The 16,910-nt window shown below is 38.5% G+C and overlaps 1 protein-coding gene across 1 annotated transcript; it reads left to right on the plus strand.

Annotated features, from left to right (window-relative positions):
• Positions 1-14: 14 nt before the first annotated feature.
• Positions 15-16,795, plus strand: pir (pirin). The gene is made up of 9 exons (XM_052569379.1): positions 15-358; positions 477-569; positions 8,217-8,297; positions 9,585-9,791; positions 13,641-13,725; positions 14,694-14,738; positions 15,344-15,426; positions 15,534-15,600; positions 15,962-16,795. Exons 1-9 carry the CDS (start codon positions 269-271, stop codon positions 16,078-16,080), a joined length of 870 nt encoding a protein of 289 aa, XP_052425339.1. The 5' UTR covers positions 15-268; the 3' UTR covers positions 16,081-16,795.
• The last annotated feature ends 115 nt before the right edge of the window (positions 16,796-16,910 follow it).

Genomic DNA, 16,910 nt, shown 5'->3' on the forward strand with positions numbered 1-16,910 from the left:
CCTTTAAATAATCCGAAGTGGGACTGTGATCTGTGTAGGAAGCCATGACAAACCGAAAACGTCAACAACATATGAAACATACACCTGTGATCTGTCATAGGTGAATAAAGATTTTTTTCGTTGGAAAGAGCGAATACATTTGCAGTGACGAGTTGTCTAAATAGATGTGCATCTTGTTTCGTTTTTGACTTTCGGTGCATTTGGGAGCTCACAAACTGAGAACAGAAACAAAATATTAGGATTATAAGGAGATAACAAGTTTTTCATCATGATTAGAAAAGTTGCTAAGGTCGTTTTGAGTGTGGAACAGGCTGAAGGCGTCGGGGCTCGAGTTCGACGGAGTATTGGACGGAAAGATGTAAGTTCTTTGCTGTTTCTGTAGAACTTTTGTATTACGCGTGAAACTGGTTATTTTTTGTTTATTTTTTTTTTTAATGCACGATGACACATTGCATAAAATGCACTGTTTATTTCAGCTGAAGAATCTAGACCCTTTCTTGATGCTGGATGAATTCTGTATCGCCAAACCAGCAGGTTTTCCTGATCATCCTCACCGTGGATTTGAGACGGTAAACACGCTATTTATTTTCCAGCGGTCAAGAGGCAAAGCCGTGTACTTTAAAACCATGAATTAACACAGTAATGGAACGAGCGATACCTGTTAAATTGATCCGTGTAGTTAGATTAAATGAATTAAAGTCAATGGCAGTAATGTTAACCTAATCTTACTTCCTGTTGATTATGTTCAGGACAACACGGTGTCTTCCCTTTACTGTCTATGTGTCTTCCGCCAGGAGGCGCGTGGCGGCTAAAAAACAAACAAACAAACAAAAAAACACTTCAGCACTTTTATTGTTGTCTTACGAAACACTTTGGTACACTTAAATGTGTAGTTGTTTAATTCTATTGCCAAACGTTTTCTGATAAATGGAAATATGTTTTCTGTGAAACAACTAGAACTTTTATCCTGTAATAAGCGGCTGTGATTAGTCTATCCAAAACATCGCTGAGAAAAGTATCAGGTACAACGTGACAACATGTTTCTGAATAATACTTCTGTTACTGCCGTCTGAATAATTAAGTACGGCCGGATATTACATTTTTGTATATAATAACACTGAGAATGGTTAACATTCACTGAATTAAATATACACTGTGAAAAGAGTTAAAGTAGGAGAAGGTGGACCCATCGCGATTATATATTAAAGACGCGTCTTTCACCACTAGAGGGATCGCAGGTTCTTAAAGGGTTAGTTCAGCCAGATAGCAAATTTATGTAATTAATAACTTAGCCTCATGCTGTTTCAAACCCGTAAGACCTCCGTTTATGATTATCTTTGTAACACAGTTTAAGATAATTTAGATTTAGTCCGAGAGCTCTCAGTCCCTCCATTGAAGCTGTGTGTACGGTATACTGTCCATTTCCAGAAAGGTAAGAAAAACATCATCAAAGTAGTCCATGTGACATCAGAGGGTCGGTTAGAATTCTTTGAAGCATCGAAAATACATTTTGGTCCAAAAATAGCAAAAACGACGACTTTATTCAGTATTTTCTTCTCTTCCGTGTCTGTTGTGAGAGAGAGTTCAAAACAAAGCAGTCTGGATATCCGGTCCGCGAAGGGGATCATTCAGTTCACCAAATCGAACTGAATCATTTTAAACGGTTCGCTTCTCTAATACGCATTAATCCCCAAATGACTTAAGCTGTTAACTTTTTTAATGTGGCTGACACTCCCTCTGAGTTCAAACAAACCAATATCCCGGAGTAATGCATGCACTCAAACAGTACACTGACTGAACTGCTGTGAAGAGAGAACTGAAGATGTACACGAGCCAAGCCAGAAAACGAACAATAGACTGACTCGTTCACGAAAAAAGAAAAGAAAAGAAAATAAATATTGATGACTCATCCTGTACTACAAACATTTTTATCAAATCAGATTATGCCCCTTCCCCACAAACAAATGCAACCAACTATTTCAATTCAATTCAATTTCATTTTATTTGTATAGCGCTTTTTACAATACAAATCGTTCCAAAGCAACTTTACAGAAAATTATGTTCCTACAATATTTAGTAGTAGCTTATGGTGGTGATTGTCAGTTTGTTCACGTTTGACAGGATGTTTAGAAAAAAAATTAATACAAGACGTAGCCAGCCAGACGATGAACATTGTTAATATTATTAATTAATAATTATTATATGATGCAGTCACACTTGTAGCAATATTTGCAGAGATGTATAAAGTACTAGAGACCCATACTTGAGTAAAAGTACAAGTGCTCTATCAAAAAAGTGACTTGAGTAGAAGTTGAAGTGCTCTTTAAGCACCACACTTAAGTAGAAGTACTAAAGTATTCAACATTTTTTGTACTTAAGTATTGCAAGTAGTCTATTTTAAAATTTACTACTCAAGTACTGAAAGTAAAAGTAGAAGTATTGTGTTATGTAGCTATTAAAGAAAGTAGTCAAAAGTTTGAACATATTGTTTTTACTATTTAAAATGATCAACCTAAAGGACAATCACAATTCCTTTGACTGTAACTTCTTGTAAACAAAAAATGGTTACTAGGGTCAGTTAGCCCAATTTGCAAAATTATGTCATTAATAACTTACCCTCATGTTGTTTCAAACCCGTAAGACATCAGAGGGTCATTTAGAATTTTTTGAAGCATCGAAAATACATTTTGGTCCAAAAATAGCAAAAAATACGACTTTATTCAGCATTGTCTCTTCCGTGTCTGTTGTAAGAAACTTAAAAACAAAGCAGTTTGAGATATCCGGTTCGCGAACGAATGTAACCGGATCTTTTTTAAACAGTTCACCAAATCGAACTGAATCGTTTTAAACGGTTCGCGTCTCCAATACGCATTAATGAACACAGATGAATTAAGCTGTTAACTTGTTTAATGTGTCTGACACTCCCTCTGAGTTAAAACAAACCAATATCCCGGAGTAATTCATTGACTCAAACAGTACACTGACTGAACTGCTGTGAAGAGAGAACTGAAGATGAACACCGAGCCGAGCCAGATAATGACTCGTTCACGAGTCAAGAACCGTTTCTGTCAGACGCGTCTGATTCGTGAACCGAGGAGCTGATGATACTGCGCATGTGTGATTTAGCGTGAAGCAAACCGACACACAGAGCGTCTGAACCGAACTGATTCTTTTGGTGATTGATTCTGAACTGATTCTGTGTTAATGTTATGAGCCCAGGTGCAGTCAACCCCAATGACGCCATTGCGTCGAGCGCAAAAGAATCGGTGAACTGTTTTCTTCAACTGGTTTATTGAATCGAACTGTCAGAAAGAACTAACGTTACTGGTCATCCGAGAACCGATGTAACCGGTTCTTGACTCGTGAACGAGTCATTATCTGGCTCGGCTCGGTGTTCATCTCTCTCTTCACAGCAGTTCATTCAGCACGCGCAGTCTTCTTAATCGCTTGATTCGCTCAATGATGTGCCAGCTTCATCAAACCTGCCATCTACAGTTCTGTCAGTGGTTTGTAATGGAATGATTTGTAACATTTTTGTAATTGTAACGAGTAACGATGCAGCACATAAAAAAAAATATCGGAGTAAAAGTATTAAACTCAGCGAATATATGTACTGAAGTAAAAGTGGAAGTAGGAGAAAAAAATAATACTCTAGTAAAGTACAGATACCGCCTTTTAGTACTTAAGTACAGTAGTGAAGTAGTTCTACTTCGTTATTATACATCTCTGAATATTTGTTAGTTCTGTTTGTTGATTCAGGGTTAGCATCATCTGAGGTCCTCTGAGGGTCAGCATCATCTCTTCTCAGGTGTTCTGGATCCAGACTGGAGCTTGTGTAAATCCTAGTTACGTGGCAAAACATATAAACAAAATAGAGACATCATTAGCTTAGCTGCTGATCCAACAAAATAAAATTAGTTTAACCCAATTAAGCTAATGAATAAAAATGCACATTTGATCAGATACAACTACACTCACAATTTAAGAGATACATAATTTGAATGCTTGGCGAAAGAGATGCGTTTTTAATCTAGATTTAAACAGAGAGAGTGTGTCTGAACCCCGAACATTATCAGGAAGGCTATTCCAGACTTTGGGAGAATGTATCAGCTAACTAGAATGTATAAAATTCTGGTTTGTTGCTGTGATGTAACTAAAGCCTATTGTTTTGTTTTTTTTCTCTCAATTTCTTTTTGCCAGTTTAGATACTCAAAAATGGTTGACTCAATTGTGAGAGATCGTATGGTCATTAAAAACTACCTTTAAAATGTCAGTATTTTGACTAAAGAAAAGCTGACTAATTCACTTAGCCTTTTTGTCTCCTTATTTATTTACAACATCTGATTTATTGATGGCCATTTTTGAAACACTGCTCAATGAAGCCTCAAAACCTTTGCGAACCACTTGTTTTGGTGTGGTTCGGAGCATAAATTCCAATGACACGTGATTTCAATAAATGAGGCTTTGTATTGTCATAACTGTTTTGAAACATTTCGAAATTTCAATAGTTTGCCTTTGGGAGTTCATTGAGCTCGCCTCCCAGCAGCAAACCACTAATCGTATCTGATCTCGGATCAGTTTTATCAATTTGTAGACATTTTTAATGAGACATTTCTGTAATTAAAAGGACAAGTTGTAGTCTCTTACTGGCATGTTTAAGCTCTCCATAAAGCAAGCAAGTCCTGCAAGTTAATAGTTATTATTTTAAAAACATATTATACAGACACTTCATATTTAATGGTATTTGATTATTTTGATTGCATTTAATATATTATACTTTCAAAAAAGAATTTGCATTGGGTTTGTAAAAAGTCATTTTTATGCATGAGTTTTTGTTGCATTTACAAAGTTTTGACCAGCATTTTGACCACGCCCACTCAAACAGTGCGCTGACGGGGGCTGGCTGCTCGCACTGAGAGAGAATTGAGTATCGCAAAGAAAAACTTTTGAGAGGAAAAGGAAAGAATCAGTTCTCGCTGAGGCCGGATATTCATCAAAGAAAGCTCACGCTTACTCTCCATCTCTCCGTTCAACACTAAGAGATGGAAATTCTATTCAAGCTGGGCACGTCCTTCTCATTCAGCACATGCCCAAGCAAACTACCACTGTGGTCGTTGATCCACAAAAGCAATACTCCTCTCCTCACAATGCAAATGCCAGTTCCCCACCCCCATGCCATGAACTTCCATTAGTAGGAAAGTAACCGCTTGCCACCTGGCTTTAAGCTTGGAAAGCCATCCCTGGTGCTGGATTCTAAAAACCATGGAATGAGGTTACTTGGTCCAGTTCACTTGCAGGTCACCTCGCTTCAGTGGTATTATTCACAATTCGGTATGAGACAGTGCATGTTCTTCTGTCCAAAGTACATACACTGGTTACAAAGTTGCTGTGGAAATGGTCTCCTTAGCAAACAGTGACTCCGGTTTTTACAGTCGTTACTTCCTCGTTCCCAAGAAAGACGGTGAGCTCAGACCAATATTCCATCTCAGACATCTGAACAGGGCCCTCGTGTGACGGCTTTTCAGAATGTTAACTTAAAAAGATCCTTGCGCCCCTAGGACTTGTTTCTGTCTGTGGATCTGAAAGATGTTTACTTTCACATACATAGCACCCTGTCACAGACTGTTCTTGAGATTTGTGTTGAGGAAGTTGCCTATCAGTACACAGTCTCTCTGTCGGACTGTCCCTGGCTCCTTGCACTTTTACGAAGTGCACAGATGCAGCTCTTTCCCCTTTGAGACTCATGGGAATCTGTTTTTTGATCTACCTCGAATCAGAACGGGAACTTTTTGCTTTTCTGACTCCAAGATAGTGATTGTCTTTCTGGGAAGAGTTATAGACTCTGTGAAAATTCAACAATGGATTACACCAGAACGTTCCCTGAATATTCAGTGAGTGGTTGTGTCATTCAAGCCAGGGTCTACACGTCCCCTTAGGACATACAGCCCCTTCAATTTGGTTAGGTGGTCATGACGTGCACCTCCAGCTCGGGCTGGGGCATTCTGTACGAGGGCAGTCCAACAGTCCAACCCATGATTGGCCCAACATCTGTCTTTATACCATCCCTCCGATCACCCTGTTAAGAGAACGTTCGCTATGCAGTCCTCAAATGATGACACAACACTCGTTCACTTATCTCAGGGAACTGAGGTTATGTAAGTAACCAGAGCATTTACTCACAGTTTGGCAAACTGTTCCTATGAAAAGTGGGTCTGTGTGGTTGTGAAAATCATTTAGACTTGTTTCCTTAAAAAGTTTGATATCATCTACTGCCAGTTGCACATATATACTCTCATATCATTCTCATACAGAATGAGTCTGACTGATGTGTCACCTTCCTTCATGAATGGATCTTTCTTGTAATATTTCTATTCAGAAATTTGCTGGAGAGTGACTCATTACGAGAGCACTCTAAAGCCAAATTCTGGCTAAATATTTATTCGCTCTAGAGTGGTAATTTGTTCTGCAGGCATACAATACATAACAGACAAACAATAATAAATGTCCAGTATGCTTGTCGAGTTTAGGCTATCTTTGTAGGTTCAAGAGGTTTCATTTTTCATATGAGCATTCTTAGCAAAGTTGGACTTCTATGTTGCCTGAAACATGCAGGTGTTTTTTCTCTTGAATAGCCACGTGACCATCAGATCACAGCTGTGCTTGCAGATCACAGGCTGCCTGTGGCCACAGGTCAAGCAAGCCTCTGGCGGGTCAGAAGTTGACCTCTTACCCTGCCTCCCATATCCTGTTGAGAGCAACATTGACTGCATGGGAGATGGCATGCAATCCATCCACTTTTTATGTCGGACCACCTCAGCTGGCCATGTACATTCATTTTTTTTGCTTTTTCAGTGGACAAATAGGAAACAGCCGAGGGCAGATTTTGTTAATTGGTAAGATGTTTATTTAGTATATGCAAATTTTGATTATGACACATTCGCATCTAGCCTCTAGCTAGCTATGTTTTTTATGCTGCATAAAAGACCTTTACTAGACAGTGAAAAAATATGGGTATTCGTATTTTTGTCAGAATTATTTAATGATCAAATGTTCATTAGATCATCACGTGATTCATGGGCATAGGTTTGCAAGATGAGAGTGCATCTCAAAAATGCACTCTCTAAAAATAAAAATCTGAGACTGTGTAATGCTGAACAACCAAACGTTTTATTAAGATAAATTATTATTTACATTAGTATTTACACTAACAAAAAATACTCTGCCACAAGGAAACAAATCTAAATAAATATATATAATAAGCTTTTTCTATTATAAACACTATTTACCCTCCAGTACACTCACGTTTATGTTGACTGCAAGATTCTAAGGTAAGGTAACTTACAGGCTAATTGACATTCAGTTACTTGCTAACGTAGCATTCTATCTGGGTAATACTATCACCAGTTAATACTACACAGAATATGCATTTGAAAGCCTGGTCAGTCACTACTGCTAGTTTTTTTTGTGGCTAGCTAGATATTTTGCCTACTTACACACTCTGACTCTGCTTTATGAAAAATCTTCTTATGTCCCCTTTCTTCTTCTTGGGTGGCATCTACAAAGTACAAAAAGGGGCAAAAAACCCCGGAATATTAAAATGTTAGCTCGCCGCTAGTGCAAGCACAAAAGTAATCCCGGTCCGCGCGTGTAGCCTGTCAGATACCCCGCCGCCAATCAAATTATGGCGTTTCTTGTACTGTCATCGTCCTGGCTGTTAGAATCGATCCAAATAGCAGTGCAAAGATCCAAATAGCAGTTCAAAGGAGCTTGCTAAATATTGGTGGGGACAAATTTGTCATCTCAAAATATTGATAGGGACTAGTACCTAGCGTCCCCCCCTAAACCTACGCCCATGACCTGATTACACTTTTTATTTTCCATCTCACGGCTTAGGATGTATCTGCTTTTGGCATTTAGCTTTACAGTCCATCAGGGCTTTACCAAAATCCCTCAAACATAAACTTTTTGCATCTACTCTGCAAACGCAGCCCAACCTTTCACCTATATGATTTTGACATGTATACTTCCTCTAAATGAACGTCAAGTTGATGACTTTTCCATACTGTCTTTTGCGTGAATATTTCCCCAAGAAATGGCTTTGTTTTCAATCAGAAAACTACAATCTTACACCTCATCCCTGTGTTTCAAAAGGCTTCGCATGTGGGACTTTTCTTTCATCATACTGTATGTGGTTAAATGTTTTGCTTTTTGCACAGGTATCGTACTTGTTGAGTGGAGTAACAGCCCATGAAGACTCCTGTGGTCACAGCGGAAGGTTAGAATCTGGGGATCTTCAGGTAGAACACCTTGTAGTAATATAATCAACAAACAATTTTTTTTCATGTGAAATTTTGCCAGTGTAAAAGAACGGTTACGTTAAAGACCACATGTCTACTATAATTTTAAAACAACATTTGATCCCACTTTATATTAGCTGGCCTTAACTACCATGTACTTAGCTTACAAACTTACAACTATAGCTTTACACTATGTACTTATTGTATTCATATTGTATTGCATAGCACTTTTGCTGGTATTGAGGTTGGATACAGGTAAGGTTTGGTGGCATGGGTAGGTTTAAGGGTGGGTCTAAAAGGTGTAAGCGATTGGTCAACATTGTAATTATAAATATGATTACATGCAGGTATTTTTAAAATATAAGTACAATGTAAAAACATGTATGTACACCATAAGTGCATTGTATGAAAATATTCATTCAAATGTAAGTACATTGTACAGTAGTTAAGGCCACCTAACATAAAGTGGGACTGGATCTTTTACACATTCTTTTAACACATCAGAAATACGTACATTTCCGCAAGTCTGTTATAGATAAAAGGAAAGCCACCATTTTTATTGTTTATACACTGACTGTTAAAATTATTGCAAATTTAGATCATTTAAAATTAAGCTATAATAAAATTTATTTACGTTTAATAGGATGTTATATCCATCCATACACACACTCATCCAATGGACTAAGAGCTTTGACACCCGTAGGGCACTTCCTGTGTTTTTCTGTGTAATAAAGCTGTCTCATTTTCTCCCGGATCAGTGAGGGAATGTTTTAATGGGCCTTTAATATGTCTGTAGGCATCAGTACTTTAACTACAGCTTGCACCTAACCTCCAGCTATCGGGGGCTACAGCCTCATTATCAAACACTCAGAGATTCCCTGATAATACCAGTAACGCATAGAAGGAATAAGCTGGTGAGTGTTTCCCTCCATAACTCAAACCACCTAGTGCCCAATGGCTCCCCGAGAGGGGCTGCTAAACCTCAGAACGAATGGAAATTTCCACTAAGAGAGAGTGAAAAAGTAAGAGGTGAAAGAAAAGTGATGCATTAGGAATATTTAACTGTTGTAAAACTTGAGTGGTTCATTTTTACATTGAAATTAAAGGTCATAAAGATCTTTCATGCGCCACAAGAAGATGACATTAACAAGTGTGCAAAGCCCCTGAACCGAGCGGTTAGTCTGTTTATTGGAAAATACTACCAGATAGGTCTTCCATTAGGAATAGAATGGAATAAAACATTAGTATTTGTATTCAATTCTAGTTCTTTGTTTTTTGTTATGTTAGTGGATGACAGCAGGTCGTGGGGTAATTCATGCTGAGATGCCTGTGTCGGATGGACGCATTCATGGCCTTCAGCTTTGGGTGAACTTGAAAAGTGCAGATAAAATGGTGGAGCCTCAGTACCAGGAGCTGAAGAGCAAACAGATTCCCAAACCCAGCAAAGATGGAGTTACTGTGAATGTAATCTCAGGGGAAGCTCTTGGAGTAAAGGTAGGTGTTATAGCACAAGCTACTGATCTGAGAGCAGTTTTGTATTTAGTTATAATTTTCAAGGAAAACGTCTCATGTTCCCTGAGTAAGGAATGAGACATTGCATCCTCTAGGGGTTATTATAGGGAACACCTCGTCGTGACCCATGTCTGAAGCATACATTGAAACAACACCAATGTGTTGGCTGGCGATAGCCATGGATAGACTATGGATAAATAGGCACTGGGAGAACACGTCGTTCACGTCTTCGTCTGAAGCTTGCGTCCGAAGCATGGCAGGGAGCTAGAGGATACAGTGTCTCATTCCCTACTTAGAGAACCATGGTTACATTCGTAATCTGAGACGTTCCCTTTCAAGGGAACTTCGAACTGTGTCCTCTAGGGGTCACAATGGGTAAATGTATACCCATGCCGCCATGCTGAGTGGATTGTTGGCCAGAGTCATGGCGAACACTAAGTACCAACTCTACCATTTCCATGGGAATTGCCCCAGGAATTTTAGATGGATGTCCGTGACATTACCCCTTACTGCCAAAGGCCTAGGCTCATACCCAACTTATTTGTTAGGGCCTGCGCCCGGGGTAGAGCTGAAGACTTGGAATCAAGAAAGATTCCTTTAAAGGGATACAGCTAAGAACATAGCATTTTATACTAAGTCTTGCCTGTCACACAGGCTATGCTTGCTCTTGCATAAGCTTGCTGAAGGAGCTGTCTCAACAGATCCCTAGTTGCAAAACCCTGTTTAGATATGTATCCAAGGATACATAGGTGGAGTTGCACCCCAAGATGAACTGGGCTTTTACCAATCTCAAGAAAGGGCATGAAGCAACCACGTGAAGCTCTCACCATATAGGATTTAAAAAAGAACGCAGAGCACTAGCATGCGAACTTACCACAGTGTGGATTTCAGAAAGTGTGCAAAGACTTCATGTGCACACTTACCATAACATATATTTCAAATACTTTTCTAAGGAGGGGGCTCTCATGGCACTCTTGTGGCACTCTCATAGTGCAGCTCATAGATGGAATGGTGCATCCCAAAACAATATGTTTGAGAGTCATCAACTCGATCTGTGGAAATAATGCTGGAGCACTTTGTGGAAAGAACAGAGAATTAATCTCACATAAGAGGAGAACTCCAAATTCAGAAAGAGAGTAATACACTCATAGGCTACCATTCTTGGTAAAGGGGAGCGCTGTGAAACTAGCAATGCTTGAAGTGTATAAATAAATAAATACACACTGGCTGAGTGGAGCCCAAGGAACCAAGGTCTTACCATCTCAAGAAAGAGAACGAAGTTGAGTACGTAACCCTTATTATACATGATTTCAGAAAGTGCGCAGTCTTGCATTGCACACTTACCATTTACATGGATTTTAGAAAGTGCTACGTGGATTTTAGAAAGTATTCAACGTGCACACTCACCACCATGTGGTTTCCAGAAAGTACACAGATCTTAGCATGTGTAAAAGATTACACTTAAAGATTCCTGGGCATTGCAGAGTGTTTAGTAAACGGTGTAATTGGGCACTGCAAAGAAACTCCCAGAAGATTAGATTAGTACATACATAACCACCAGCAATTTGATACATATATACAGAATGGACCATATTGACCCACCATGGTTCTTGCACTGGAGCCCCACTCAAGGGGGACTCCCTTTAGTCTGGACCATCACTAAGTTGGTTACTAGGAACATTGAACCAACCGAAACATCATAGGTCCAGCATAGGAGACAGCTTGCAAGAAGTTCCCACCTAACCTCAGTCAGGTGGAGAGCTTGTGGTTACAGGGGAATTAGGAAGGGGAGGATAAGGGCAGATGTATAAAAACCCAAAGAGAACGAGTAGATAGTAAGTATCACTCTGATTTGGACAAGAACACTGATGCTTCATCTGGATCACATCCCTCAGGTCTACAGGTAGATAGTAAGTATCACTCTGATTTGGACAAGAACACTGATGCTTCATCTGGATCACATCCCTCAGGTCTTGCCTACCTCCGCGTGACCCATGATTCCTTTTACACCTACCCGCAGGCGGGGGAGGAGCATGAGTTGAGACACTAGCCTTTTGTGCTCATCTGTGATCCTCGGATCGAGACAGACCAGGACCCTTATGTTGTTCGGGCTCAGACCTGGACCTCCGTGGTATGAAGGATCTGAAAGCAGCGGAGCATACCTTCACCTGCCTGAACTTCTCGCTTACTGTCTCAATAAAGATACTGAAAAGTTCGGAAGGCAAAACCTGAGCTTAGAGAAGAAAGCCTTTTCTTTCTTCTCAATGTCTGCCATGTTCACCCACAGATGTCTCTCCATTACCACCATGGCCGCCACAGTCCTGCCCATGGCGGATGCAGCCTGCTTGGTAGCATGGAGAGAGGGATCTGCAGTGTGGCACAGCTCAGCTACCATATCAGGAGTAAGGCCCTCGCTTTTATACAGGTCTTTTAGCAGATCAGCCTTGAACAGTGCTTGAAACACTGTCATTGTGTGTAATGAAGTCACAGCCTGACCTGCTGCTACGTATGACTTGCCATTTAAGAGAGATGTATTTTCTGAAGGGGCTTAGATGACAAGGAGGGAGATTAAGAGATGATGTCTCCCCCACAGAAAGAAAGCTCTTTCTAGAGGGGGCATTCACTCATAGCCGCTTTGGCGCATTGCCTCAATGTTGGCAAAACTCTTATGCTGAAACCGATGGATGCGAGAAGAAAACAGCCTGTTCCATTCCTTTTTGATCTCTGCATGGAGATCAGACAGAAATGGAAGGCTCACCTGAGCTAGAGGGCTGCGGTCAGTAACATAACACTCGTCGAGGCGGTCTCACAGTGTCACCTTGTTAGCGCACTTCCATGGCAAATACAAATTTGCCGTGGCACGCTCCATAACCTCCAACAGCTCTACATAGGCAGGTCAGGAGGATTGAGAAGGCTCAGCCTCAGCTTCTTTGCCATCCTCAAACATCTCCTACTCTTCCTGGGTAAAAACCCAGCAGAGCACTCACCTTATTATCAGAAAATTTTATAACATTATAATATCTATAACAAGATATAACATTATCCTCCCGTGGTTCTCTCTCGTCCGCCGCCGATGAGCGTGAAAGGGAAAGTCACTCTCTAAACCACTGAGCCAGATTCACCTGTAATTCCCACAAGCTCATTCTCCTCCATGCCTCAGCAGCAGCGGGTCCTAGTCATAATGTGATAATAAATGGATGCACGAATGAACATCACCCTGTGTCCCCTCTGTCTCTTTCCCAACTATGATTTATGGGAAATACAAAATACAAGATCCAAGACTCATGGTGAGCAGCTACAACCAAATGTTTGATCCAAACGGCCGACTTCTTTGTAAATGTTCCGTCCAATTAGAACGTCTGATTTACAATTTGATACTGGAGTCCATCAGACTAATTGCTGCTGCAAGGGCATCCTCTGCCTCCTCTCTCAGACAACAGCAGGAAATTCAGAGCAGGCTTCTTTGGAAGTGTTTTTTTTGTAAAATATTTTAAATGTAAAATGTGGTTATGGAGGGTTTCTTTAGGGCAGAGGGGTGGATGCAGCATTGAAGTTAAATGTGGGTCAGCCAAATACTTGGGCTTACTGGAACCAGATATGGACTGGAACTCACACACAATGTTTTTACATCTGTTTGAGCTCATAATTTAAACAATATTGAACAATTTCCCTTGTTTTTTGTCTTGTAGCAATAACAATATCTGGTAAAACTGGAAATGTTATGAATAAAGCACATAAAATTTTCTTTTCACAGTAGTCTTCTGCTGTTAACCATAATTCTTTCAAGATTAAATATTATGTTGTGGTACTTACATGCCTTCTTGTTGCCAGTCAAAGATTTACACAAGAACTCCAACCATGTACCTCGACTTTGTGCTGAAGGAAGGTGCAAAACATTTGCAGCCTGTTCCTAAAGGTATAAAAATGATTATCAGATTTCTTGATGATTATTTAATTATTCTTATTTTCCATGAATCCCAAAGTTACTGTACTTACAAACATTATAAACGTGGTTTACATGGCATTTTCTTCTAGTTAAGGTAAACAAATTATGAGTAAGTCTATAGTTTATACAGTTTTATACATTTTACAGTAAATGCATGACTGTGAAACTTCAAACCTTACACAAAATTCTGGGAAAGGATAGTACTGTGTTAATTTAACTCAAATAGTGAATGAAGTCATAGTTCATCCATTGAGTCACTACAGCAGTGTTTCTTCCTTTGGCTCATCTTGAGAGGTTTTGAAGGCAAGACATTAAACAAAAGTTGAGTGCATGAAGTGTTCTTGAAGTATAAACTGTACAGAGTTTTAAAGTGCTCTTAAAGGTATAGTGTAGCCTTTTGAATCAAGCATTTGAGAATCAAGCATTTTTGACTTCAATATCAGAAACTGACTGCAGATTAGAGAGTCTAAGTCTGGCTTTTTGGTCATGGTTCTGTGTGTCCAAATGCAGCCTCAGAATGACCAATAAAATCACATCACGATAAGGAAGGTTTTAGTAGTACTGTATATGACTTCCTGAAATCTCTTGCTTCTAATGCAGAATATTAATGTTGTATAATATGGTAAAATGTTCTGTAATTGAATGAATAAATATTTATATATAATACACACACACATATATATATTTATACACACACACACACACACACACACACACACATACATATATACATATATTATTATTAGCAGTATAAATGGGAGTTTAAATCTCATGTTTTAAGGGTGGTCTCAGACTTTTGGTTCCGTTGTATAGTAACATACAGGTTTGATTCATGCTAAGTCACTCAAATGAGGCCCAATTTAGCTGCATTAACCCTATAATTTTAATTATTTTATAATTATGGTTCCAATGTTTTAATTGTAGTATTCCTTCCTTAGGTTGGACAGCTTTCATCTACACCCTCGCAGGTTCTTTATGCACTGGTGAGTTCAAATGAAGACCATATTAAAAAGAGACTTTGTCTTCCTGTGGGCAAATCCTCTAGCAGCTTTCTGTCCTTGAAATTCGAGCAGGTGCTTTATGATTATTTTTCACTTCCTCTCTCTCTCTCTCTCTCTCGGACATCTGACAGACATTTAGACTATTCCTATGATCCTGTGCCAATGGCAACTCTAAACTCTCACGTTGAGAAATGAGATTGCCAAAGCAGTGTTTGATATGTTGATTTATCAGATTGATTTTGATGATTTCCAGGTTGTAGGAAATTAAACCCACATTCATTAACCGTAAATATTCCACTTGTGTCTTCAAAGGAGTTTCTAAATGAATAATATATTGCTGTTGTTTTTTGGAATATGTTTAGTATAAATTGAGCAACTGTAGATAAATTATCCCAAAAGTGGGTGGATCATCTTTGACTCAAAAAAAAAAAAATCTCTTTCTGATATTTTCCCTTAATTATTCAGGTTTGTGGGGTCAGCATTGGGCCAGGTCTAGTTATGTAAAAGGATTTATGGTGTATGTCTACTTTTATCATTAATTTGTATAGGACTGTGAAATTCATTCTATCTATTTGAATCTCCCTCAGGCCCGGATGATGATCTGCAGACAATTGAGCCTCACCAGACAGTGGTTTTGACAGATGGTGAATGCATCAGAGTAGAAAACAAGGTCTTCTTCCCCACTCCTGTTATTCCTATAGCTACTCTGGTAGTTTTTGTATGAATTCAGGTTTACTGTAAATTCAGTCTCTTTATTTGCTTCATTATTATTTCTAGGTCGCTGAAGAGTCACACTTTGTGTTAATTGCTGGTGAACCCATTAATGAACCTGTGGTTCAGCATGGTAAGTTATAATGGTATATGTAATTTATATTTTATTGAAGTATTTGTGAATTAGGGGTATGATAACATGATTTGACTATTATTAAACAAATTAAATTTATTGCATATTTAAATATTTGCTGAGAAAATACATCACATTCTGTCAAATGTGATTTACATAGATAAGGGGGCAAGATATTTTGTAATGTATACTGTAGATATTTTGTCTGAATTATCATGTTAAATTGACCGTGCTCATTTGAATATTTAAATATCACATTAAAATATATTTACATTTCTTATATTATAAACATTCTGTATTTCTACATTATCCAAAATATATATATATTTTTAAACCAGAGGATTTGTTTATTTGTTTTTAGGGCCTTTTGTCATGAACACACAAGAAGAGATTAATCAAGCCATCTCGGACTACAGATCTGCCACTAATGGATTTGAGAGGGCAAAAGATTGGCGATCAAAGATCGGTCAAAAGTTCTAAATTTTTCTTGAAGATCCCTTTCTTTGGTGGATAGAATATATGTGCTTTGTTTATTTTCTTTTGTGCCTTTAACTTATTCTGCAGCCCGAGAGGTATTTTGATATTTAAATCACACTTAAAATTTTATGAAATATTTAATATGTGTAAATAAAACATGGTTTTATTTATTTGAAAACAAGATAGTAGGCTATAGTATAACATCCAGCTTAAAGAAGTTTTAAATAAAGTGTGGACACTTTATTGTTGGAGGAGACCTGGTTCTCATGAGATGTCACTTGTCGCTGGAGCTTGTGTTACACTTATACGTCTTACATCAGAAAGCAGAAGCTAGAGATTACGGTTTATATAACGGTTTATAAATTTTAAACATGGATTTTTTTCTGACACAAACGCATTGATTTGCTACAATAGGTTTTATTCACCCCCGGAGCCATGTGGAGCACTTTTTATGATGGATGGATGCACTTTATTACACTTAAAATTCTCGACAACCACTTACTGTGTTATAAAGCTTGGAAGAGCCAAGACATTTTTAAATAGATTTTATTCATCTGAAAGAAAGAAAAAAGTCATAATATATATATGCTAGTACAACTGTGTGAACTTGAGGGCAAGTGACTTGTTACATCCACTAAAAATCACCTTGGGACCAGTTGTTAAAAGTAATTATAAAAACAGCTCAGAAAAGTGAAGTAAAAAAAAAAACAAAAAAAAACCTCTAACATCATTTGTTTGCAGATACCGGGGTGAGAATTTCATATAATACACTGACATTCATATTTTTAAGTGTGACTAAAGGGTACATTTATTTTTGGGGCCACATATGCAAA

The sequence above is a fragment of the Carassius gibelio genome, chromosome B11, assembly GCF_023724105.1.
Source record: "Carassius gibelio isolate Cgi1373 ecotype wild population from Czech Republic chromosome B11, carGib1.2-hapl.c, whole genome shotgun sequence".
Classification (NCBI taxonomy): Eukaryota; Metazoa; Chordata; class Actinopteri; order Cypriniformes; family Cyprinidae; genus Carassius; species Carassius gibelio.